A 24,157-nucleotide genomic window follows, 5' to 3' on the forward strand; every position below is an offset into this window, starting at 1 on the left:
ACAGTGTTCAACATATGTGTGTCTTGACCGTGTCTGAAAGAAGTCCATCCTGTTACAGCAATAACAGGAGGCAGCGTCTGAGAGACCAGTCCTCCATCGCAAGCACAGATGTCATGCTCCTTGTGGCCTTCACACATGGAAGGGGCCAAGTCGAATTTGGCGTGACCCTGATGTGTCATCTTGATTTAGACACTAGTTTTATGACCAATGCGGCCTGATATCTGTATGTGTGCATTTGTGTGCTGTGCGTGGATCTGCGATTGGTTTTGCGCAAGCAGGAAAAATGTGAATCTCCTCTCTATAATCCCACACGAGCAGGCTTCCTTGGAAGGCATGGTGCAGCAGAAGCAGGGGCATTGTGGTTGGTGAATGGCTGGGTCTAATCTCGTGGAGACAGTGGTCTGTTGGAGGGGCTTTTGAGCAGATTTGAGCCTGAGGGGTGAGAGGAACAACATCCAAAAAGAAAAAAAAATCTTTCTTTTCTAGTTGAAAGATTTGCGTTATGAATGGTGCTCAGCAAATTCAAATTAGCCAAAGTGGAGGTATACTCATTTACATTTTCATTCAGCCTTTAAGGTTTCTTTTTATATCTTAAAATGTAACTATGGATAATGGCTAATCCGACACAACGTTCCCAATACACTAATGAATGAAACAATGAAATTTCAGAAAAGATCCTTTAAGGCAAGAGTCTGGGATCTGGAGCCATGTTGGGTAACATCACAGCAGTGTCTTGTTGCCCCTTTTACATGCAAAATACAATTTCACATTACAAACAGACACATTGAAGAAATGCTGCATCCATATCAATTTTCACAGAATAATGACGCTCATGTCTTTGTTTGATCTCCAGGGACTGGGAGAATTTGGGGGTGGCTGTAGAGTGGTTTCACACCGCCATCTGCTGGCTGGGAAACAGAAGTCAGCTAATCTCTGATCCATCTACAGACCTGACTCACAAGAATTATCAGTCAAATTATCCCTTTTAATTTATAACATAATAATGTGGAGGCTAAATGCTTTCTAGGTCTATACTTAAGTCTGAATGAAACAATTGAATTCACTGACACTGAAATACACCATTTCTCCCTTTAAAAGTAATGGATTTTTCCATTCAGCAATTATCCTTTCTTTTGTTACCATGAGACCAAATCAACACACACACACACACACACACACACACACACACACACACACACACACACACACACACACACACACACACACACACACACACACACACACACACACACACACACACACACACACACACACACACACACACACACACACACACACACACACACACACACACACACAAGAAATAGAAAGATATTAAATGTACAACTGATTTGAGACTATGGTAAATATTTGATAGAGACACTGGGACAAGGGAGGATGACTCACTACACAAATATTTAGAAATATTCCAGTATTTAACTCTAAAAAGCAACAGTTTAACTACAATATAATCTTTCTGAACATAAGCTTCCTCTACTTTATTTCCATAAAAACACAAACCCAATTGTAACAGAGAAAGCTGTTGACAAGACTGAAAACACTACACAAGGCTGCTAGAAGAACAAACATCAAGCAATGTCCCACATACTGTATTCAGGGATAGTTTAATCACACTTCATCGAGGGCAGAGGTTACGGTCTACTATAAAAGGAGTTTGTTTAATGCTGGTCCCACAGAAGTATCATTAATATGTTGATAAATCACTTAATTTTGTAGCTGTGGCAGAGCTTGTCCAATGAAAATAGAGAATGAGCTATGATTCCTGACCGCGTGACTCGAGTGTGAAAATGAGTGCTTTAATCAGAGAGTTTTACAATTTATCAATATCACACAATTTTATAAGCAAATACAATTAATTTCACAGTCATTAGTCCCCTGCCATCATGCTCATTACTATTGTGACCTACTGTATAACCATGAATTTGCCACGAATATGGTGGCTTGAATCAGTCAATGAGTAAAAATGTAAAAAACTGAAACCTTTTTTACACAAGCTGATAGACAGTATCTAATGCTTGTATGACACCTTTTATTTGGTAAAAATGATGCAACAAGACAATGTATTTTTTATGTTTATTTGGAAGAAATTAAGTACAAAACAGTGGCATTTTCTTCCAGAGAAATAAGGACAAAAGTAAACAAATGTTACTTTTTATGTGGATGACACCCAGAGCAGGTCCTTTCTGCAAACAGTCTAGATACAGGCAGTCTAAATATAGCAATTAAATAACAATGGATTAATACCCCAAACATATTACTGAAAAATCTACTTGTGTCAAACAAGCAGATTCCATGATAATCCCTAAAATCCACTATGGTACACATACAAGGCTAAACAAACTCTTTAAACGGTTAGTACAGAACTCGGACACTGCACCAAGAAAGTCCTTGATCAAAAGACTGTTGTGTTCCTGCACTTATTCATCATCTGACAATTGTGGGGAAATAACCAACTTTTATAAAGATAAAAAAAAAACATGGTAAGAAAGTAATGAGCATCCATGCTACATATGAGTACACTACTCTGAATAGAAACAAAATATCTATGATCATTCCGCGCGGCGCAATGATAGTCTTATATGAGTAAAATAAAATATAGACAGAATAGTGTAACGATTTAAAAACTGTAGATATTAATACAAATGTACTGTATATGTTTTCACAGAAAGTTAACAAAACAAATCTGAACTTACAAAACCATATCTTAATCAGTGTTGACAAATTGGTTACACTACCATAAGTAGAGAATTTCAGAAAGGAGAGATTCATTTTAACAAAACTCAACTGCACAAAAAAAAAAAAGGTAACCCACTTACACCTTTTCTACATAATAAAAAGGAAGATTTTGGCAGCTCACACCATGACGTCACCTTGACTGAAAAGGATAAACATACTTATCGGGCTTGCAAAACACAACTGAAGTGACTGAAAAGTGTCACGGTGGAATGTTGATGCCTACTTGTGAAGAGCATGGGAATTACAGTATATCTTACTTTTAAGGGAAATCAACTGGTTTGTCGTTGAAGCAGTGGACACATCCTGTTCTTATTAGAAATAAACAAATCAAACTTCTTATTCTGTTGTCATGTTTTGTCGAAGGTCAACCTGTTCAGAATAAATAAAGCCACTGCTAACAAACTGGTACCGAAGATCAGATTTAGCTGTCTTAAGTCACGGAGAAGGCTTTAGCATCCAGGTCCACAGAATAATAAGCAATGTCGCTTTTTAAACTGCTTTCAGACAACCTTGCCAGAGGCTGTGATTTGTAGATGAGTGTTAAGATATACACCTACACACCTATACACCTAATGAAAACCAGATACAAAAAATATATTGAGTACAACTGTACCAGCAGTGAGTATTTCTAAAATGTTACAGATAAAAAATAAATTCTGAGTAAATATATAGTATAGAATAAGGTTTGTAATAGAAACCAGCTATTTGAAACATGCTTTCTAGTTAGAAACATCTACTATGATTGATGTTAGTTTACCAATTAATCAACCAGTGAGCATATAGACAGGAAACTAAAGTTATTCAGTTAACAGTGGATAAGTCCAGTTCAGGATCCTAAAGAAGACATTAGTCTAGTGTCTTCAGAAAGCAGAGGGGGCAGAGCCTTAACTGCATTATCACAATTTCAAAACAAGACGCATTCTTGAACACAATAGTTCCAACAGAAACAGGTAACCTGCTACCCAAATGGTCAGAAACGAAAAGGAACAAATGAGACCTGGCTGTCTCCTTCAAGTAATAGATTTTAGAATGAAAAATAATGAAGACCAGATCTATGGCTTATATGTTGATTTTAAAAGGTTGGCGATTTCTTTGGCTATCAAGGCAGGTGAAAGGCAGGTAGAACAGAACATGAGCTCTTAACCGACCACTTTGTGACCCTCATTATCAACGCAAAATAAAATCTCTGATTGTACAGTTTCCACAACTAACATTGTCAACCCAACTATGCAATATTTATTTTCTCTTTACCAATAAAGAGAGACATTGTCAATTTTTAGAATACAAATCTGAGTGTTCTAATAAAAGGTCGACATCAAGGTCCTCCATGTCATACATTGTTCTTGGCTAAGGGAAATTGATGCTTGGCAAGAAATGACAGTGGGCAATCTCCACTCTCATATGCAAACTCTGAGGAAGCGATTCTAATGTTTACTCCCTTTTGCTTCATGGATCTGCCTCTGGGGTTTGATGACCCCCATCCTTAGCCTTGATCTGGAGCCAGGCATCTCCCAGTGCCTTGGCAAAGTGATCATCCACTGAACCCGTGATGGACACCGAGTTGGACACAGGCTCTGCTTCTTTGTAGTTTTTTCCAAGGCTACGACGGAAGTGCTCCTCAATCACAGGATCACATTCTGTGTTAGCTAAAACATTGTGTGTGGAGAATGGAGACCCAAAAAACTGGTTACTACCAAGCACGCAATGAATAGAAATACCATACAACTATATACAAGCATTAGATCACACTGTGTATTTTAATAACTATGGCTTACCATTGGTCTTCATCTGATCAGTAGGTGGGCTGGGTGAACAACCATTCATGTGGCAGTGTGAGAGGTTACAATTGCGGTTGCTTGCAGGAGCACAGGTAATAACAGAGGGACGATTCTGTAGGTGGAAAAATGCATTACATCAGCAAACAGATAACTAAGCAGGGGTTGGTAAACTCTCCACTGACTAGTGTATTGTCTAATATTTGTCCAGAAATGTTTAATAAATTACTAAAAAGACTCATCTGCTGTTTAACCTTAAATAAATATGTGAATACAGAGATGAATGTCTCCAACAGTTTTAAGGTAAATATATAAAAACTTTGTCCTTTAGCAGAGGAATGTGATTCTGTATGGTGAAAGTCTGAAATGAACTTTTTTCACTGGGAGGCAAGTATTTTTTCTCTGCCACTTCTAAAATCTCTGCGCTTAATGAAGGAATAACATTTAAAATCACAGTGATGAAAAATGTCATTCCATATACAACTCAATTTCCTTTTTATGCCACATTTTTTATTGCAGCATTATTAACGCGTGCACATTCTGCAACTACGACCCTCGCCATAACCCGTAGTTTGGGAAATCAGGGAGCAAGGAGAAAGAAACCTCCTTGAGCAGAAATGAATAAAGAGGGTCTTTTAAATGCCAAGTTCAGTTTTAAAGCCCTGCCAGATTGTTCTCTCGACAAAACCAGTTAACTGCATTTACTGTTTGTTACTGTGAATTGAGTTACTATTATTATTTCTCTTCTTTTTTTTGATTGTTGCAATAATAACATATATTTGCATAAAGAAAGTATATTTGTCCACTCCCATGCTGAAGAGTATTAAAAATTTGAAAATTTTGGCCGGCAAGCAGACATTGGCAGATGGGTTCTTGTTGACCTTTGTGAACATGGGCATTTGAGTTAATTTACATCATGTGGATCTCTCGCGGTCATGCAGCTACAGCAAGCATAAATGTATCCAAATGATTGAACATAATAATTGTGCATTTCTTCATCATATCTTTAATACCAATACCTCGTTTTAGGTTCGTTGTTTCTATTCATGTCACTGTGAACATCAAATGTACCCTCCATGTGATAGAAGTTGACGTACCTGCTGTCGCTGTACAGTGCCTCCTATGACCGACCTCTCTCTGGCCCCAACTCCAATGTCATGGTTGCTTTTGGTCAGAGCCAGAGGCTGGTCTACAGCATAGCTGGAAATGGAGGCATACAGGTGGTTCCCATGGAGACCATTGGAGGAGGAAGTAATGTGCTCCACAGGAGTGTGACCAAGGCTCCAGTGCTCATTACGATTGTCTCCAGCAGAGGGACGGGCCCTAGACAAAGAGAGTACAAATTAAACATTTATACTGGAGATCAAAATTAGGGCACAAATTATAAATACTTGATTTGTTTGGACTGAAATAATGTTATTTTTCATTGTTCAGAATTTGACAGAATATCTGCTGTGGCTATATCACTGCTGTACTAGCATGTTTTTTTAAATAACAAGGCACTTAACAAAAACCTTTATTTTTCTATGTCCGAACAGGCGCAGATAAAATGACGTCAGAGCCGCTGTAGGCCTTGTGCTCGTGCTCGTACACGTGAGCACGCTCGTGCTCGTACATGTGCAGACGTGCTTTACAAAAGCCCACCTCTCCCAAACAGTCCGTGGCCGGCAAGCGGGGCGCAGCTAGTGTGGCCGCAGCTAGTGTGCAGCTTAGTGTGTGCGCGACCTAAGAGCCCAAGATAGTCTCTCCACTGAATTTATTTGACACTGAAATAAAAAAGCCAATGCATTGACAATGCCATAGTTGATACAGGATACCAATGCATGCTTTAATTTTTGAAAGGCACTTACAGCTGAGTGGCAAACAATCTGCTCATTTTGGTCATGTGGTCATCATCACAGTTGATTCGATCGTCCATTTGTTCTTCGCCATACTTCCGTTTGCTTGGGCAGTGTGGAGGAGGCCCACTTATGTTGGACATAGTGGGCAGGGAGGGTGTCCTGGACTCATCTGTGGGAAAGGACTGGAGCTTAACACGTCTACATTTACTGCGCCATTGACCATTTGAAAAAGTTAACCAATTGTTTGATTAATATAACTTGGCCAGAATATAACATTTAAGAAATCATGGGTTAACCAGGTTTATAATTCCATTTAGTTAATAGGTTGGCCTGTAAAGAATAGGGCATACAACTGTTCAATTAAGTGCATTTTATTTCATGAAGTTGTATCATCCTATAGATAATCTGTGAAAAAGCAACTAAAATGTGATCCAGATTACCCTATTGTTATACCAAATATAGAAAGATGAGGACTTTGTTTAGTCGTCAGAGTAACAATTGATTTCTGAAAGCCACTTCGATTGAAAAGGTCAACTGAGCAAATAAACAACTTAAATAATAACAATTATCAAAGAAACCAAACAAAAATTAATGTTATTCGATCTCTTGACTTTGTGATAACTTATTTTGCGTCGTAAAGCCTCACGATGATATTTGTGTTGACATTTATGTTTTCATTGTGTTGTTGTGTCTGTTTGTGTTGCTTATTGTGACTTATGTTAAGTTTCTGTCTTAATGTTATGTTTTTATGTCACCTCTCTACAACAAAATAAGTATAATAAATATAATTTCTAGTGTTTGTGGTTAATGTTCTGGACCATATAGAAATATTTGTGAGTATTTAGGTCCGTGTTCAATAAAAGGGTTTGAGGTCAATTAACTTGAATATGTCGTGTATGGTAGTATTTCTGGAATTCAAAGGTAATGTTACATTAAACACAAGAGACTGAGAAGTTAAACATAAACACACCAGTACCCACTTTATCAGTGTGAGTCAAACTCTGCCGACTATCTTGCATCAAAATTCACGTAAAGTTTTGTGCTTGACTCCAGTCTGGTAATAGTTAACATCAGTCGCAAACCAAAAGAACTTAGAAACACTTAGAAATTGATGTTGGTACCACTAAAGTAAGCCGAAAGTAAAATACAGAGTACAAAAGGTACATTACAACAAGCAAATACTGTCAAACTAACCTTCGTAGTGCAGTCTCCCGATGTTATTGTTCATCTTGTCCAGGAACTGAGAGTTCAACAGGTCCATTCTAGTGAATAGCATTTACACGAACGGGCTAGTTGCTAACATCGATGTTAGCAACGTATATCAGCAAAGGCAACAAAAAAAGTTATCTCCTGTAGAAGAAAACATTTGGGTTATAATCAGAAAGTAAACGTGGCTTGTAATTTGAAGCAATTAAATGGAAATAGATAATGTTCCCTTAACGTTAGCTGGCTATCGACGTTGACGCAAGGCTAATTGAAGGAGGATGGAACACGAGAAAAGTCTGAGCTATGGGGTTTGACACATGCGCAGTATGTGCATAGCACAATTATATATTTAGTAATATATTATGTTTGGGAGTTGTGACCTTGTTCTTAAAAGAAATCATGCGCCATCTAAGGAGGACAAAAATGACAAGTCCCAATAAATAACTGCATGAAGAAATGTATGAATAAATGCATACATACATGTCGATGTTAAGTGTCCTGAGATAAATTTTGTTATGGTTTGGCACTGTTAATAAAATTGAATTGAATGTATAATAGTTAAATAAATGATTTAGATTTAGTTCTACATTTTCCTTTACCTGCATTTATTTTTCGATGTCAGTATGTTAATGATGTAGTAGGTCCCATTGATTAATTCCTTTAATTATTAAATGTATTTCAGCATCTATTCATTCATTTATTCCTGCATTTATTTACATATTGAGACTTAAGTCATGTTTAGTCATCCGCTGTAACCCTCCAACAGCGCAGCTCCAGTAGCATTGCACATAAAGCGCACTTTTCTTTGGTGTCCCAGTCTCCTTCCATTAGCTTTGGCAGTACCTCTTGCTAAACACGTAGACTCAGCTAACCGCTAAAATGATACACGAGCTTTAACCAGATAGCTTGTACTGCTACACGAGTTCGTTAATGTTGCTAATAAAGTTACAACCACTGATAGTGACACGTTTATATTACGATAGTTCTACATATACGTATACAGTAGTTAGCTGTTATTTGCTGGAGCTAACACACTAGCCAGCTAACTTTCACGCAAGCTACAAACGTTAGCCATGTACAGCTAAACTAGCTAGTCCCCAACTTTGTAGTGCGTTCGGGCTTCAACTTAACAAAACCGAACAAACGTCAAACTAGCGTCAAGTTACATCTAACCGTCAGTGACAACTAACTATCTTACGTTCAGTGGGTTCATGTCCATATATTAATTTCCTAAGAAGCGCAACCTTAAAAAGTTAATGTAACTCACTTCATCGACAGATTTAGCTTTACAGCCACAACATCACCACCACTGCTAGCCCAGCCTGCCGTTACACTGACTTCACTTCACGCACTTTCCCACTGCACCAGCCTTGAAACAAAAGAGTGGTGCGCGGCCCTAGCGGGACGAGGGGATAAGTCCAGTTCAGGACCCTAAAGAAGACATTAGTTTAGTGTCTTTAGAAAGAAAATTATCATAATTTCAAAACAAGACGCATTCTTGAACACAATAGTTTCAACTGAATCAGGTAACCTGCTACCTACAACCATAAATATTAAAAAATAACCGTAATTAGCTACACAGAACTGCAGACGTTGACAAATGTTTTAGCTAACACAAAACAACCTAACGATCTTATCTCTAACGATATTTGACGCCGACTCCTAATCGACCAGAGAAAACTTGTTTTTGTTTGTTTGTTTTAATGGAAAATGTCATGTAGCCTATGACATTACTAAAACAAACCTTTTTCTGAGCAGCTGTAATAACCCAAATGTTTAATTTGTCTATTGATCATCTGTATTGGTTCATTCTGTTGATCTTTAACTGTCTTTTTTCATACAGTTCGGCACTGTTGATCTTCTCATCTACATCTCACTTATCATTTCAGCAAACTGGATGTTAGCTTTGCATTTCACTACACCACTACTACCAGCTGATGTCATCCTTGTACCTATGCATAAGACGATGCAGCTTTACTCAAGCCAAAATACAAGTATAATGACTCACAATGACCAATATTCAAAAAGAAAATGGGACATCTGTGTCCTGTTTCAATGGATATTCAGTCAACAAGGCTTGCAACCTATCTCTTTTCTATTAATGCTGTTCTTCATCTGTAACCTACTGAAGAGAATAGAGCATTTCCATTATTGTTATTTCCTTCAACAGGAAAACAATACAATAGTTATGCAAGAGATGTTGTATAGGCCCATAAAAAGTAACCAGACAGTGACAATAAAATGACAATATGGAGAAACAGACAGACATTATTAAAGTGCATAGCTATAATTAGAGCTGGAGTTTCACTGTCTTGGATTCAGAAAAACTCCAGAAGCTCAGTTATGACAAATGGTCATTATTAGCCCACCAATTCCCTCTTATGTTCCATTTACTAGAAATAAAGGTCTTTTACATTTTAAAGGAATATGCATATATGGGTAATGCACTGTAAAACTTATATATCTGTATATTTGTGCAACATTAGGCTTCTAATTTGGACAAAACATTAACATCTTAGACCGCACTCTACATTCAAAGGGATACTGTAAAATATATTCAAGGATATATTTCATCGACAATTAATTATATATTTCAACTCCATGCATGCATTGGAGTTATGAACCAAATGCCCTTTTAATTTATTTAATGTGTCCACCAGTTTGTAAAAGACGTATTATGTATATAATTGTATACAAATTATGTACTATAGGTTTGTGTCTTCCTGTGCATCACCTGTCGAGCAGATTTCAATAGCGTGATGGCATGAGTCAACTGGTAATTTTAGCTTCATGGTTGTTTTGTAGGAAAATATTTTTGCTGAGAAATAAAGATTATGTCTTAATAATAAAAATGGTTGAATCCTTAAAAAGCTTTTTTACTTTACCCTTCATATCCGTGTGTTACAGATTCTATCTGTGCAGCCACTTGACCGGATGGGTGGTGACAGAGTTATTGGTGAGTTACTGATTTATTGATCTGTTTCCTGAGTCCTTTCAAAATACCCATCTGTTACTGACATTGGAGACATGGTTGTCTGTGATGGTTTCATCACACACTTTAGTTCCTTCTATATTTCTTGCATGTAGACCAATTCAAACATGTTAGAGCAGCCTATCAATGACTATAAGGAGGAGTAAGTGGCAGTTGTTTCCCATTTACTTCCTCATACAAATATTTTTTTTGCAAAATTAATGAGGAAATTGTTCATAAATGCTTTTTGCAAAGATATCTGATTTTCACCATACTTTATGCGAATTATCAGATAATTCAGAATAAATATTGTAAGTTTTGTTTTTGTGCAATCATTTTGATTTTTTTGTGTGCAGAAGTTAATGTATAAATTAAAATGCATTGCACATAATGACAAACTGCCATAGTGGCAACGTGCTGTCCTATTAAATCTAATAAAATAATTAAGTAAATCATGTTTTGTATTAAATAGTAATAAGAAAAACCAGTAGCTATATGTGTATTGATGAATCAATTCTGAGAAAGGGTTTACTGCATGCATTTGTGTCTCAAGGGACTGCTGATGCATCTCCTCTCATTCAACATTGCCCACAAGTCCAAACAGCCATTTTAGATTTCATGGATGCATTGCACACACACACACACACACGTTAATGTTGTGCATGGGCAGAGGGCAAAGAAAACACAAGAGACAGAGGGAGCGGAAGGAAGGCGATTATGCTGTAGTACTGTGTACACCCTCTTGCACTTACACTGGAAAACCCTGTATTGTGTGTGAATGCTGTGGTTCAAAAAAGCATCACGCCTGTGAGGCAGTAGAAAATGGGGGAGGGGTAGGGAAGGCAGGCACACCAGTGAGTGAGAGTGGAGAGGGGAGGAAGGAGAGGCACAGCCGAAGCATCATTTGCAATGGTTGAGAAAAGCACAGGGTAAGGGGATTGGTTGAGGAAGAGTGTAGCGTCACTCTCACTGAGGGGGTGCTCTGAGGATGCTCAGCTGAACTGGGAGGGAATACATTTGCTGGGAGTTTGCATTGAGAGCTCAGCCATTATCAGGCGTACACTGAGAACAGGGACTCCTCTGCAGAATTATTCCCCACACCCGGTGCTTGTTGACTCTTCTTCTGTCTCAGCTGCAGCCATGAATTATTTGCGTCGGCGTCTCTCGGACAGCACATTCATCTCCAACCTGCCCAATGGCTACATGACAGACCTCCAGAGGCCTGACAATGTTCAGCCTCCTCCACCTGCCTCCACCACCCCTACCAAGTCTCCTACAACTGGGCCTACACCTCCAGCCACGTCCCCTGCTCCAGAGAGGAAACCCCAGCCATCTCAGTCTACCGGAGCGGGCTTCTTTAGCTCCATCACCAACGTTGTTAAGCAGACAGCTGCCTCAGCAGGGCTAGTGGAGCAGACTCAAGTCACGACACCTAAGAAGTTCAAGATTCTCCTTGTAATTGACGAACCACAACAGGAGTGGTAAGACAATGTGTTGCTCTACTCAATCATATAGTTCATCTTGCATCATTTATGGGCTATGTATTCTTTGTTTGCTCAACTCTAATCCCTATTTTTTGCTCATGCTTCCTCTGTATGTAGTAGTTAGGTAAGGGTTAAAGAACCACTGAAACACATGTACAATGCACCCTTCGGATGTGAATGGGCACTGCTGCTGTGGTGTGATGATACAATATGCCAGTGTCACGATCATACAAAGAGGCAGCCAATACTTAGGTAAATAGCCTACAGTCCATTGATTCTCAGCAGTAATGACATTACACCAAGATAGATTATTTTGATTGTTCTCTATTTTGTCTGTGTTGTTTTTCTGTGGCATTTGGGTTTGTTATACATAGAGGAGAAAAAGAAAGTAGGGTTTATAAAAATTGGTCCATCGACTGAAGTCATTAATAGTATTGTCCTGTAATGTGACATTTTGCTATTGGTAAAGAATAGATGCTCCACAGGTTGTGCAGAATTGGGAAGTGAACATTTATTTCTCTAGAAGTAGTCTAAATACTGCAGTGCTTTCCCTCCATCACTGGGGTTTCCCCCTGCTCACTGATCACATGCCCTGCACTAACATGGTGAATGATCAATGTGATTAACTGCGGCGCATGGTGCATAGGGTTCCATTAGTCGATCATACAAGTGGTGTGCAGTAGATAGGGAAGTAAGAAAAAATAAAACGACAACATCTGCATGGCTATATTTCTCATCCAGCTGGGAGGAAGAGCCATTGTGTTATTAACATTAAAAGCGGTCATACATTAAGTCATTGCACTGATAGTCAGAGTCCTGCGGGATCTTACTCAGAGGTAGCTTAAACCCAGCATCTTTGTCAGTTAGCTGTGGTAAGGAATTAAAGTGCTCTAAATACACACACATTTGGAGGAAACTTCTTTTACGTAGAAACTGAAATCTTGTTGAAAGGTTAGGGTAAAGGAAAGAATATGACAAATCTGTCAGTACACAATCAACACTTGTTTACACAGCTGAAATTTTCCACAGCCATGTGTGTGCTAGAGCTGTGCAGCTGGATACTACAATGGATACGCTGTACATGGGTACGATTCATCTGAGGCATTTTATTTGCCTCCTAACTCTAGGATGCCTTGCTTATGTACAGAATAAAGGGACTACTTTCAAACTGGATGGTATCCCTTCTTTAAGCATTGGACAGCACCACAATATTTGGCAGATCGGATTTTAACAAAGTGAAATTAACTGATTTATTTCTGAAAATGACCTACAGTAAACCTTAAAGCTATTTTTTACACAGCAAGGAAACAAAGTAGATTTGATGGCCTTCAGATTTGGGATCTATCCATAGAGGGTGCCGTGTTATGGGCGTCACATAAAGGTTTATATGTTATCTGTATCTGATGGCCACAGTGGCAGGATTTTATTTTACACTGATTAAGATAGATATACAGCTGAATTCAATTGAATCTAATGAGGAAAGTGAGCTTAAAATACTGTCCACTGATTCTGTTGTTGTGTATGTGTGCAGGACTAGCCATTTATATAACAGAACTTTTGATCAATTATAATAAGATCAGACCCCATTCAGCAGGATGGACGCCAGCCTTTAGCCTTATGTGTTCACTTGTTCCACATTTGTTGTGAGTGAAAAGGAAGCTGCTCGTTAAGGGATAAGGATTTCAGTCTGATATGCCAAGACACTGTCACAGCTCTGCAGTTCTGGCAGAGGCATACAATATAATACCTTAAACTAAAACCATGCCATTCATCAAAGGTCATTCTAACAGAGAATATGGAGTAGGTTGGGCTGAGGGTAATGTTTCACACTCCATCCTTCTCACTGTCTTTATTCAACAATATCTGATACGAGGTAATGTTTGCCTTTTGCCTGATGCAGCTTACAGTATTTAATATATTGTTACTTCATTGTGTTCATGAGCTCCACCGACTAGTGTCACTCTTAATGTGTTTTTTTTTGCTCAGGAGAATCCGCTAAAATACTCCAATCTCAAGGCTCCCTCTGTCTGAGTGCTGCATCTATTTTTCATGGCTGCTCAATATCACTGAGTGGGGAGTTGTTCACAAGGTTTCTTTTTTTTTTTTTGGTCACACTAATGCTACCTTTCACCCAGTGGTTGTAAGTCACTGATGCAGTACAAATCAATCTTAATTTACTCAGGGAAATGTAGGTCTGCTTCATTCACATGAAATGTTGCTGTAGCTTATAGGTGTTTATGCGCCTCTCTTTGAAATTGTTGTTAACTATTACATAAAGAAACAAAAATCACTTTGAGTATGATTCGGGGGGATGATGCCTCAGAAAAGAACTGACGTGTTTGATACATGCTTTGTATTCAGCTCTCACAGAGGCAAACCAGACAAAACCATAAAAAAATGTAGCCGTTGGCAAGTGTTAAGATTAAAAGTGTCTTTGGTTTTATGCTGAGTACCTAATATTCTCTGTAATGTTGGCACACCTGGGGTCCAAGGGCTTATTTATGTGCTGTATCTCATTGTGTGACAGGCTTTTTCAAGACTTCTTCCTGTAATGAACGCGATGATGAGAACTGGTGGCCACAAGAAACACAGAATGAAATCAGGAAAGAGTCCTTCAGACTAATTGCATCTGGCAGAAGGCTCAGCCATCAACATCTATTTTTCAGATCATATATATATATGTGTGTGTGTGTGTGTGTGTGTGTGTGTGTGTGTGTGTGTGTGTGTGTGTGTGTGTGTGTGTGTGTGTGTGTGTGTGTGTGTGTGTATACAGCAATATTTAGGTCATTTGGAGGACGCTTTATGTTCTGATCCTTATTTTGCAAGTTCTTCATAAAGTTAGAAAGCACTTTTTATTTGTCAAGTATTTAATTCACAAAAATTAAAATTAAAAATTAGACTTTACGGTGTGGTTATTTTATTATAGACCAGTTATTCATTAAACTACCATATGTCACACACATTGACAACACATGACTGTCCATATACTTTGTTACCAAGTGATTAATTGTAAAAGATAAAATTATGTGCAATATTAAATATTTTATCAAATTGCAACAAATTTGATGTTTGCCAATGAACACCTATTCAGCAACAAATGAGGATTATTTTAGTGTCTGGCATGTTTTTATTGCACATCTTTTTATTCCATAAAGGCAGTTACTGAGAGCTTGGTGAATAGCACAAGATGTAACATTTCAAGGAGGCCTCCAAATGCGAACGATCCTCTCATTTTAGAATAACACATATACAGAAGAAAAGAGAACATAAATATGGACAATTATTTGAATAAGGACTTGTTGTGTAACAGGTTGTGTTAAGCAGAACAATTAGCTGTAGGATAAAATGTGTGCTGATAAGATCATAATGACTGCCAGCATCACCGCACACATGGAGACAGGAGCCTCCCATTTTTCAGCCAGTGTTTTTACTTGTTAGCTGAAATTGCCAGTCATCCAGAGAGGTTTGATTTGTGCCAGGAACGCTGTGCTATAAATTGCTCTTATGGCAGGAGGAGCAGATGTTCAGCCGTCTTACTGATCAGACTAATGGCTGAAATGTACTGCCTCCTTATTCTCTTGGGTAATGTCGCTTGCTTTAAAGCAGAGCTGATTGGATTCCTTTTATTCAGTTACTTAATGTTAAAAATAAAAATAAATAAGAGGCTGTATGTAAATGTGAGCTTAACCTTGTTCAAACAGAGTGAATGTTAAACAGGCCAAGTGATGAGACATTAAAATTCAACACAGGCTCCTGCTTACCGAGCTCTCGGGTGAATCATCTGAATTAAACATTATTTTCGCAGCAATATGTAATTTGGCAGTTTGACAACCTGCAACCATTAATGAAGTCACTTAATTTTACTCTTAAATATGTGTTATCTGACTTTGTCTTGAAATCATAAAAGAGGATTTTTTTTTGTTTGCTTTATTTGGTTTCTCATCTCATTTATTTAAGACAAGAGTACCAATATTGATTTTTACACGAATGATCCAAGTAGACATCTCAGTGAGCAGCAATTAGGCACAGTGCCCAGAGACTAACTCAAGTTTTAAAGCTAGGACGTGAAGGCGATGGTAGATGTATTTTTAATATGAATATATTTTGTGTCTGGATAAAGCTAACACAATAAGAACAGGTAAACTGAAGGCCTCGGTGTTAACCAGAGGAGGTGGTTACTGTGTCACATAGGCTACTGCATATTATTGCACTGTGCTGAAAGATTAGGTTTGACATATTATAGGGTGGTGTCCTCTTTAAATGTGCGGCTTCCATACTCTGTATGCTGAGCTGAGCTGGGCCCTGCTGAGTGATATAGCTTGGATCAAACATAACTCTAAGTTTTAAACTTGAATGGCAAAATGAAATCAGAGAGGCTTTCATGCCTCCTCTCGGTTTGTTTCAAGGAGTCGTGTTTTGGAAACACTGTCTCTGTCTACAGTACGTGTTAGAAAAGCATCACATCACAGTGCCTAGCAGGCTTTTAATTTTCCCACATATAGGAGCAGCGATTCGTGTTTAAATACTTGTTTTCCTCCACAGCCAAATAGATCCCCATGGCCCAAATTAGATCCGGGATGAATTATTCAGCCTTACCTCCTTGCTAAATTGGCGGGGAGTGCAGGGTACGTGACAGCAGGTGATACAAACTAAGAAGAAGAGGAAGTGAGAACTCATGTCATCTAAATATATCACCCCAAACATATACGGATATGTGGACATTATAAAAGTCCTATTTTGAACATTACTGGTGCGGTGCAAGTTATGTTTTGCACCACACCAGTTTACCACAGCTGCACTGTAGTAGCTGTTAGTTTAAGTATAAGCTTGAAGCTGTGGGGGAAAAAAAACAGAATGAAACCTGAAATAAAAGGGAATAGTTCTTTTTTTGACCATTAGGCAGTAATATTTGTTGACTGTAGATCACCACAGTAGTTTCTACCGCTTATGTTGCCAGGCCCAGCACCTGCACATTAACGTAGAGAAAGCCAAATAAATCAAACGCACTGTTTACACTGACAATGGTGTGGCTTCTGCAGCTTTCATCTCTGAGTGGTGTCAGTACATAGACACTGATCCATCTAAATCTTAAATCCCTTGGCAAAAGATTTCCACTTCACAAGTTATCCAGGAATGGGAAGAATTCAAGGACCTGCAGGTATAATTTTTATTCAAGCATATCTGTTGTATAAAGTGCAGAATCACAAATCATGAAACGTGCAGCCATTTTCGGAATAGGAATGTTACCTTACTGCATCGTCCTGCTATAGTGGACCAGGCAGTAGTGAAAGCTTAATTGCATTTGTGTGTGTGTGTTGTGGGAGATTTTCCTTTAGAAATCATGCAGCCTGGAAAAGTGTCGCAAAATGTTTAACTCTATCCACATTGCCAGATTGAAGGAAAGAAGTGAGAGGCAGTGTGCATCAGTATGAAGAGCGTGAAAGGATTTGTCTACTTTGTGCTGTATACTCAACAAAATGGGATATATTCAACAATCATTCATATTCCAGGTTGTTGTAAAGTGATCATTACTGAGATGTATGGATTGGTTATTTATTGTAGTCCTTATTGTGTTACTACATTAAAAGTTAATACAATTTTTGTATTTCTCTATTAACCAGGGCAAAATTATTCCGGGGAAAGAAACTACATGGGGATTATGACATCAAAGTGGAGCAGGTACGTTTTTCCCAAGCCAGTGATATTCATTTTGATTAATTATGTAAAGAGAAGTTTAAGTATTCTGTCCTCATATGCCCTCTAATCATCGACTCCTCAGGCTGAATTCAATGAGATCAACGTTGTGGCTCATGCCAATGGGACCTGCAACGTTAACATGCAAGTTCTCAGAAATGGTACCAAGGTTATCAGGTGAGACACACACACAAGAAGTCAGAAAAGGAGTGAATTGTTACCGACCAAAGTCATAAATTAGTATAGTTTTTCCCAATATGGATGTTGTGTATCTACTTACAGTGCTCACTGCCTGGTTCATCCACACTGCCATGAACCCTTATCACCGTTTGACATTGTTTTGTTCAAATTTGTGTCACATCTCTGCTATAATTTCATTTTCCAGGTCATTCAAGCCAGACTTTGTCCTCATTCGTCAACATGCCTTCAGTATGACCCAGAATGAAGATTTTCGCAACCTGATCATTGGTCTGCAGTATGGAGGTGTCCCATGCATCAACTCCCTTGAGTCCATCTACAACCTGTGTGACAAGCCATGGGCGGTAGGCTTTCAGCAGCAGAGAATGGGACAATAATAATGAGCCACCCTCTGTCTGAATTATATCCCATGTAGATAACTGCAATTTTCTCTGAGAAATGATTTAGGAATATATCTGATTTATTTACATTTTTTGTGTGTACAGTTTGCCCAACTTATCAACACCCACAGGAAGCTGGGTGCAGAGAAGTTCCCTCTAATTGAGCAGACCTTTTACCCAAACTACAAGGAGATGGTGAGAACCCACTTTCTACTGCATGATCATTTTTACTAGCCGTGACAGGTTAGGACACGTGTGTGTGTGTGTGTGTGTGTGTGTGTGTGTGTGTGTGTGTGTGTGTGTGTGTGTGTGTGTGTGTGTGTGTGTGTGTGTGTGTGTGTGTGTGTGTGTGTGTGTGTGTGTGTGTGTGTGTGTGTGTGTGTGTGTCATATGACAGGATGGAATGGTTGTTCACTTGTAATGTTTATAAGATAGCCCCTTTTGTTGGATGGTTTATTTTGTTAATATTAGTTTTGTTAAGCATCTACTTTTTGGTTTCTGATCTTTCCTTGTCTAATAATGGTGTCTTGTAGGCCCTTGTGGGCTGGGTATATTTAGTATGCATGACACACTAATAAATGAAATCATTCAATCAATCAGTAGGGGGGAGTTTCTGAATATGGGCTTTTCGAATTTCTCTGTGGATTACAGTATTAATTTGCATCTTGGCCTGCTTCATAATCAAAATAAGGCATGTTTTACAATATGGGACCTTTAAACAACATTGACTGTTTCTTTGCAAGTTTAGATGAAAGTAAGCAGCATATCATTCAATAACTTTACACTTTCTTACTTTAGGTAAGCATGCCATCATTCCCTGTTGTTGTGAAGATTGGACATGCCCACTCCGGAATTGGAAAGGTATAGATGTCTCTCCTTGCAATAATAAGAAAGAATGCATCACTTTGTTTTGCTATTTGTCGACATACATTGTGTTGTCACCTGCAAGAGTCAGTTAAGTCTGATAACTTTTGAAATCCTGTGTATTTGCCTTTGTTCTGTCTCATGTGTCTGTCTCTGTCTGTTTTTGTGTTTCAGGTGAAGGTGGACAATCACAGTAAGTTCCAGGACATAGCCAGTGTCGTGGCTCTCACCCAGACATACACCACCACAGAACCTCTCATCGACTCCAAGTACGACATCAGAATCCAGAAGATTGGCACTGACTACAAAGCCTACATGTATGTATAATTACACTTTTCTTACTTTAAGTTTAACTGAATGAGAAAAAAAAGTTGTGATTTGTATGCTCTAAACACTTTAGGAGAACGTCTATATCAGGTAACTGGAAGACCAATACTGGCTCAGCTATGCTGGAACAGGTGGCTATGACTGATAGGTGAGTGATAAACAAGAATTCTACAGACAGACACAAACAGATGGTTTATTTTTATGGAGTAAATTATCTCCTTTTAAAAAAAAAGGTTAATTAATTATGTAACATGTGGATGCTGTTGTTTTAACCTGTGTGTTGTAATCAGTTGTGGTAATCAGAGCGTGGTGTCTCTTTATGCTGCCACTGGTTTTGAGTCATGGCTTGGTTGTTTTGTTTAGGTACAAGCTGTGGGTTGACACCTGCTCAGAGATTTTCGGAGGGCTGGATATTTGCGCAGTCAAAGCTATCCATGGGAAAGATGGCAGAGATTTTATCACAGAGGTAGGAGGCAAGGATAATCCGGTTTGAAAGCTTACAATGATCTTTTCTGGAACATACTAAAGCCTTTTCCTCCAGGTTAAGAATTTCAGTATGTCAGCCAAAATTACCTTTAACCACCATCTTTAACCATCCTCCATGTGGCGCAGGTCGTGGGCTCTGCCATGCCCTTGGTCGGGGAGCACCAGGCCGAGGACAGGCAGCTCATTGCTGACATGGTGCTGGCAGAAATGAACAAGTCAGCAGAGAAGGAAGCAAATGCTCCTCAGAGACCCACCACCATACAGCCATCCCAGGTAAAGTAACACACAGGCACATTAGAAGATTATAAATATGAAGCTAGTGTTGAATTCAGTATCATTCTTAAATTAGTTTCTCCACTCACACACTAAACAGCCAATACAGTCTTCTGCCCTCAGGCAAGAGATACAGGTGACTCACATTCAGAACTAAGAGAGCCATGTCAAGTTATGTACCTACATCCATCAGACTCATAAACAGCTGATCTATTTACCTATTTATTCACTTATTTATTTGATGCGTTTTTATTGCCTGTTCTTTATGCGTTGTGCTAGTGACCACTGTTGGACTGCTGGTATGAAATATGTATGTGATGTGTATGTGGTGTTGAATATGTGAACTGTACATGCACTGATGTTCTGCACAAATTAAGATCCTAGCGGAAGTCCATTCGATTAAATTGAAGTGAATTGAATAGTTTGGATTTTTCTGGGTTGAATGAGGTACTTATCCTTAGTCAGTGTAATGCCTACAGTAGATGGTACATCGGTACACTGCTTAGCCTCCTTGATGGTACTTCGGCCTACTTCTCCAAACTGAGGGAGTGCTGACTGCCATCTACTGTAGTATGAAACTCCACTTCAAAAAAATTGGAACTATCCCTTTAATATACTATCAAATAATCTCATTGTATGACAGTGGCTGAGTAAGTTATTTCTTTGTCTCTTTTAGGGAGCTGGCCAGAAGGGAGAGATTGTTGGTGAACCCACTAAGAATGGTGCTGGGCAACCGCCTCAGGGTTGTCTGCAGTACATTCTTGACTGTAATGGCGTTGCAGTGGGTCCAAAACCAGTCCAGGCCAACTGAGTCACCCAGGAGACATTGGGGGAGTCTCAGAGTCTAGATAACGACGACATATCTTAGCTTAACACAAGCGCAGATGTTTGTGGATGCTAATAGCTAGAATCAGATCTTGGTGACGTGAGCTCGGTACAGCTGAGTGCTGGCCTGGACTGTGTTTTTAACTCTATGCAGTGTCAAAATGTACTGTCTCCTTGTTGACCTGTTGATTTGTGTGCTTGTAAGGTCACCTATGTTTCAGTAGTGGTTTTTTCTTTGGGGCTGTTGTTGATGATGATGTAAAAAGCAGATTGTGCCTACACTGAGTTCAGTGCTGCTCTGTGCTACTTGTTTGAATCTTTTATCTTTTATTTAGCCCCCTAACCCTTTTTCTGTTTTCTATTTTGCTGTGTACCTTTAGATATTGTTCAAACTGTGGACTATCGTGCAGTTTGAAGTTTGTGTATATCTTAATATGTATACAGTATGTCAGTATGTATGGCTGTAGTGGTGATTATTTTCATACGTATACTAATAGATATTTATTTTTGTTTTGCATGATTGATGCAAAGGACGGTGCAAGTCAGTTATTAATGTCTGATCAAGTGGGATGTTTATATAACATCACTGTTTTACCCGAGCTGTGTTCCCTGTGATTCATGCATTGTGAATGTGTCATAAGAAATGCATATTATAATATAAGTTCTACAGGATACACATATTCATTACCAAACATGCATTAACACAGTATGCATACACATACAATAGAGACATGCAGTGTGTGGCCTTTCTTAGACTTATTTTTTTCATCTTTACTATAACAGTGGCACCAGAAAAGAGATTATTTAGAGTAGGAGTAGGATACTAATATATGAACACATAATAAATATAAAAATGAGTCTAAGATATATTAAAGATTATATTGTGTAGGGTGCTGTGTAGCTGTCTGCACACACAGCTTAAATATATTTATATCATTTCGAACCAAAGAAGAAATTATTTACTTTGAATCAGTCTTTGCACTCCAGTAACCCACAATGTAAATATCAGCGAGGGGACTGTTAATACTGCAGTGTGTCACATGGAGTGTGTAATTTCACCAGAGAACAGTGCTCCAAGACAATACTTATGTTTTCAAATAGCCTGTTGTAAATCGCACGCCAGTGGACTGATGCTGTATTCAATTTGTCGTTGTCTTTTTGCATTTGGTTGTTTGGAGGCAGACATTACGGCTGATAATGAAAAGATGTATAATGTATGATCTGCCATGTAATGCTCCCACTGTTGCCCTCACATTGGATATTGGCTATCATGGTGGTGTTGCCATGACAACAATGCAAGTGCTCTGAGGTTTAGTGTGGACTTGTGCCCGTGTTACTGCCGTTCAAAGATTCAACACTCTTCCTGTGAGTTGAAAGAAAGTGCAATATAGATCTCTGTTAATAATGTGTTTATTTTAAAATCAGATCTTCCATCCAATCAATTAAAAAAGGCTATAGTTATCCGCACTTTGAATTGTTTTAAAACGTTTTTACACAAATGTCACAATCACTTGGTATTTGTCCAGTGGCTTCTGTGGAGGCTATTACATATATTTAATACCCTAAATGGTGAAACAGCTAAAAAGCAACCAAATCAACTGTAAAAAGAAATCTGTACCGTTTTTCAACAATTTATATGTTACTATAGTATAAAATATGTTCAGCAATCTGTGTGCAATTCTTTTCCAAGTTGTATAAGGTGCCATTGTATCTGTGAGTGTATCTGTATAAAAGCCATGCCTGAGGCTTTATGGGTGTGTTGTTCTGTTTAATAGGAATTATGCCATGACGTTGATTTTTATGGGGAAAAACATGCAGAGTTACCCCAGCTGCGTGGTTACACCTTGGTTCAGTGATTGTGACTGAATATTTGATAAGTTATAACTGGACGTGTTTATTTGGTCATTGTGTTGAGGTGAAACTTATATCTTCAGACCTGCAGGACTGTAACTATTAAGGGCCATGGTAACTTGCTAAATATGTGTACTTTTAAAACCAGTGTTGGACTGTTTAAATCAAGATCAGAGTACAATATATTGTGGAAAAAAATACTTTCTGGATATTTCCCCTCTGTCACTGGCAATAAAGCTCCCTTTGCAATACATTTTTGGTCCTCATGTGTGATGTTATGAGCTATATGTTTCTTAAGGAAAACCTGATGTTCAGCAAACATTGAGGTTTTATCAAATATCCAATGAGGAGGTGTAATATAATTTTGATAGTGTAATCCATCTGCTTTGTTTGTTCCATTATTGTTTGTCTCACATGCTAACAATGCCAGATTTCTGTATTTATGTCAGATCTGTTAATAAATAAATCTATGAGAACATGCTAAGGGGGATGCCATTTTATTAAGGGGGGCAGACTATCAGACACTTCACAGTGAGTATAAAAAAACATTTTAGGCATCATGAAAGTGGAAGACATAAGAGCAGACGCTGCTGTATTGGATTACATTAGATTGAACAAGTGTACCATATAAAATGGCCATTGAGTGTATATTCTGACTCCCTCTGCACATCGAACTGATCTTGTCTTCCAGCAAATCCAAGTCCCTGATCATTGCCTTTAGTCTGAGAGAGACGTCTCCTTTCCCCACACTAAAGACACAGTGAGCGCTGAGACCATCCACAATTTGAGGAAGTCCTTTAGAAGTCTTGTAATCTCTTGGAATATTGAAGCTCTATTTTTAGCCAAGATGATTCTACACATGCTCACCTGCACGTTTGCTTAAGTAAAGTGGTAAATATATTAGGTATTCTGTCAATTAAATTATATTGAGAGTATTTTTGACGTTTGGTTCTCCCCTCTTGAACAGTTAACCCAAAATTGAGGTTAACGTGATTTGCATTAGTAAATAGTGTGTACTAAATAAATAGTGGTTGTAATGGTTGTTGTTTTAAAAGCTACATCCCATAGTGATGACTTACTGGGCTTAAATAATACATGTATTTAGTCTTCCCTTTAAACCACAAAGCTGCAGATTCCTGTAAGTAGTTAAGATGTGAGTCTGAACAGTTCCTCTTGTGATTTAAAGTCCAATTTATGAGGTGAGATGAAGCAGCAAACGGTGTTC

At 38.5% G+C, this 24,157-nt stretch overlaps 2 protein-coding genes across 2 annotated transcripts; one reads left to right on the forward strand and one right to left on the reverse strand.

Annotated features, from left to right (window-relative positions):
- Nucleotides 1-2,109: 2,109 nt before the first annotated feature.
- Nucleotides 2,110-8,922, reverse strand: vgll4a (vestigial-like family member 4a). The gene is made up of 6 exons (XM_083920951.1): nt 8,847-8,922; nt 7,568-7,723; nt 6,383-6,542; nt 5,630-5,855; nt 4,533-4,647; nt 2,110-4,403 (listed from the first exon to the last, which is right to left on the reverse strand). Exons 2-6 carry the CDS (start codon nt 7,647-7,649, stop codon nt 4,204-4,206), a joined length of 783 nt encoding a protein of 260 aa, XP_083777077.1. The 5' UTR covers nt 7,650-7,723; nt 8,847-8,922; the 3' UTR covers nt 2,110-4,203.
- Nucleotides 8,923-11,689: 2,767 nt separating this feature from the next.
- Nucleotides 11,690-23,096, forward strand: syn2a (synapsin IIa). The gene is made up of 11 exons (XM_083920592.1): nt 11,690-12,031; nt 17,656-17,713; nt 17,814-17,905; nt 18,114-18,270; nt 18,412-18,501; nt 19,105-19,167; nt 19,345-19,487; nt 19,571-19,645; nt 19,861-19,963; nt 20,110-20,256; nt 20,933-23,096. Exons 1-11 carry the CDS (start codon nt 11,691-11,693, stop codon nt 21,065-21,067), a joined length of 1,404 nt encoding a protein of 467 aa, XP_083776718.1. The 5' UTR covers nt 11,690; the 3' UTR covers nt 21,068-23,096.
- Nucleotides 23,097-24,157: the final 1,061 nt, after the last annotated feature.

This window comes from Echiichthys vipera (assembly GCF_963691815.1).
Source record: "Echiichthys vipera genome assembly, chromosome: 9".
Classification (NCBI taxonomy): Eukaryota; Metazoa; Chordata; class Actinopteri; order Perciformes; family Trachinidae; genus Echiichthys; species Echiichthys vipera.

Coding starts and splice junctions, on each gene's coding strand:
- syn2a (XM_083920592.1), top strand. CDS start 11,691: ATGAATTATTTGCGTCGGCGTCTCTCGGACAGCACATTCATCTCCAAC. Junction 17,714..17,813: donor ATGACATCAAAGTGGAGCAG/GTACGTTTTTCC, acceptor TCGACTCCTCAG/GCTGAATTCAATGAGATCAA. Junction 19,488..19,570: donor ACTGACTACAAAGCCTACAT/GTATGTATAATT, acceptor TAAACACTTTAG/GAGAACGTCTATATCAGGTA.
- vgll4a (XM_083920951.1), bottom strand. CDS start 7,649: ATGCTATTCACTAGAATGGACCTGTTGAACTCTCAGTTCCTGGACAAG. Junction 6,543..7,567: donor CGGGAGACTGCACTACGAAG/GTTAGTTTGACA, acceptor CCTTTCCCACAG/ATGAGTCCAGGACACCCTCC. Junction 5,856..6,382: donor AGATTGTTTGCCACTCAGCT/GTAAGTGCCTTT, acceptor CTCTTTGTCTAG/GGCCCGTCCCTCTGCTGGAG.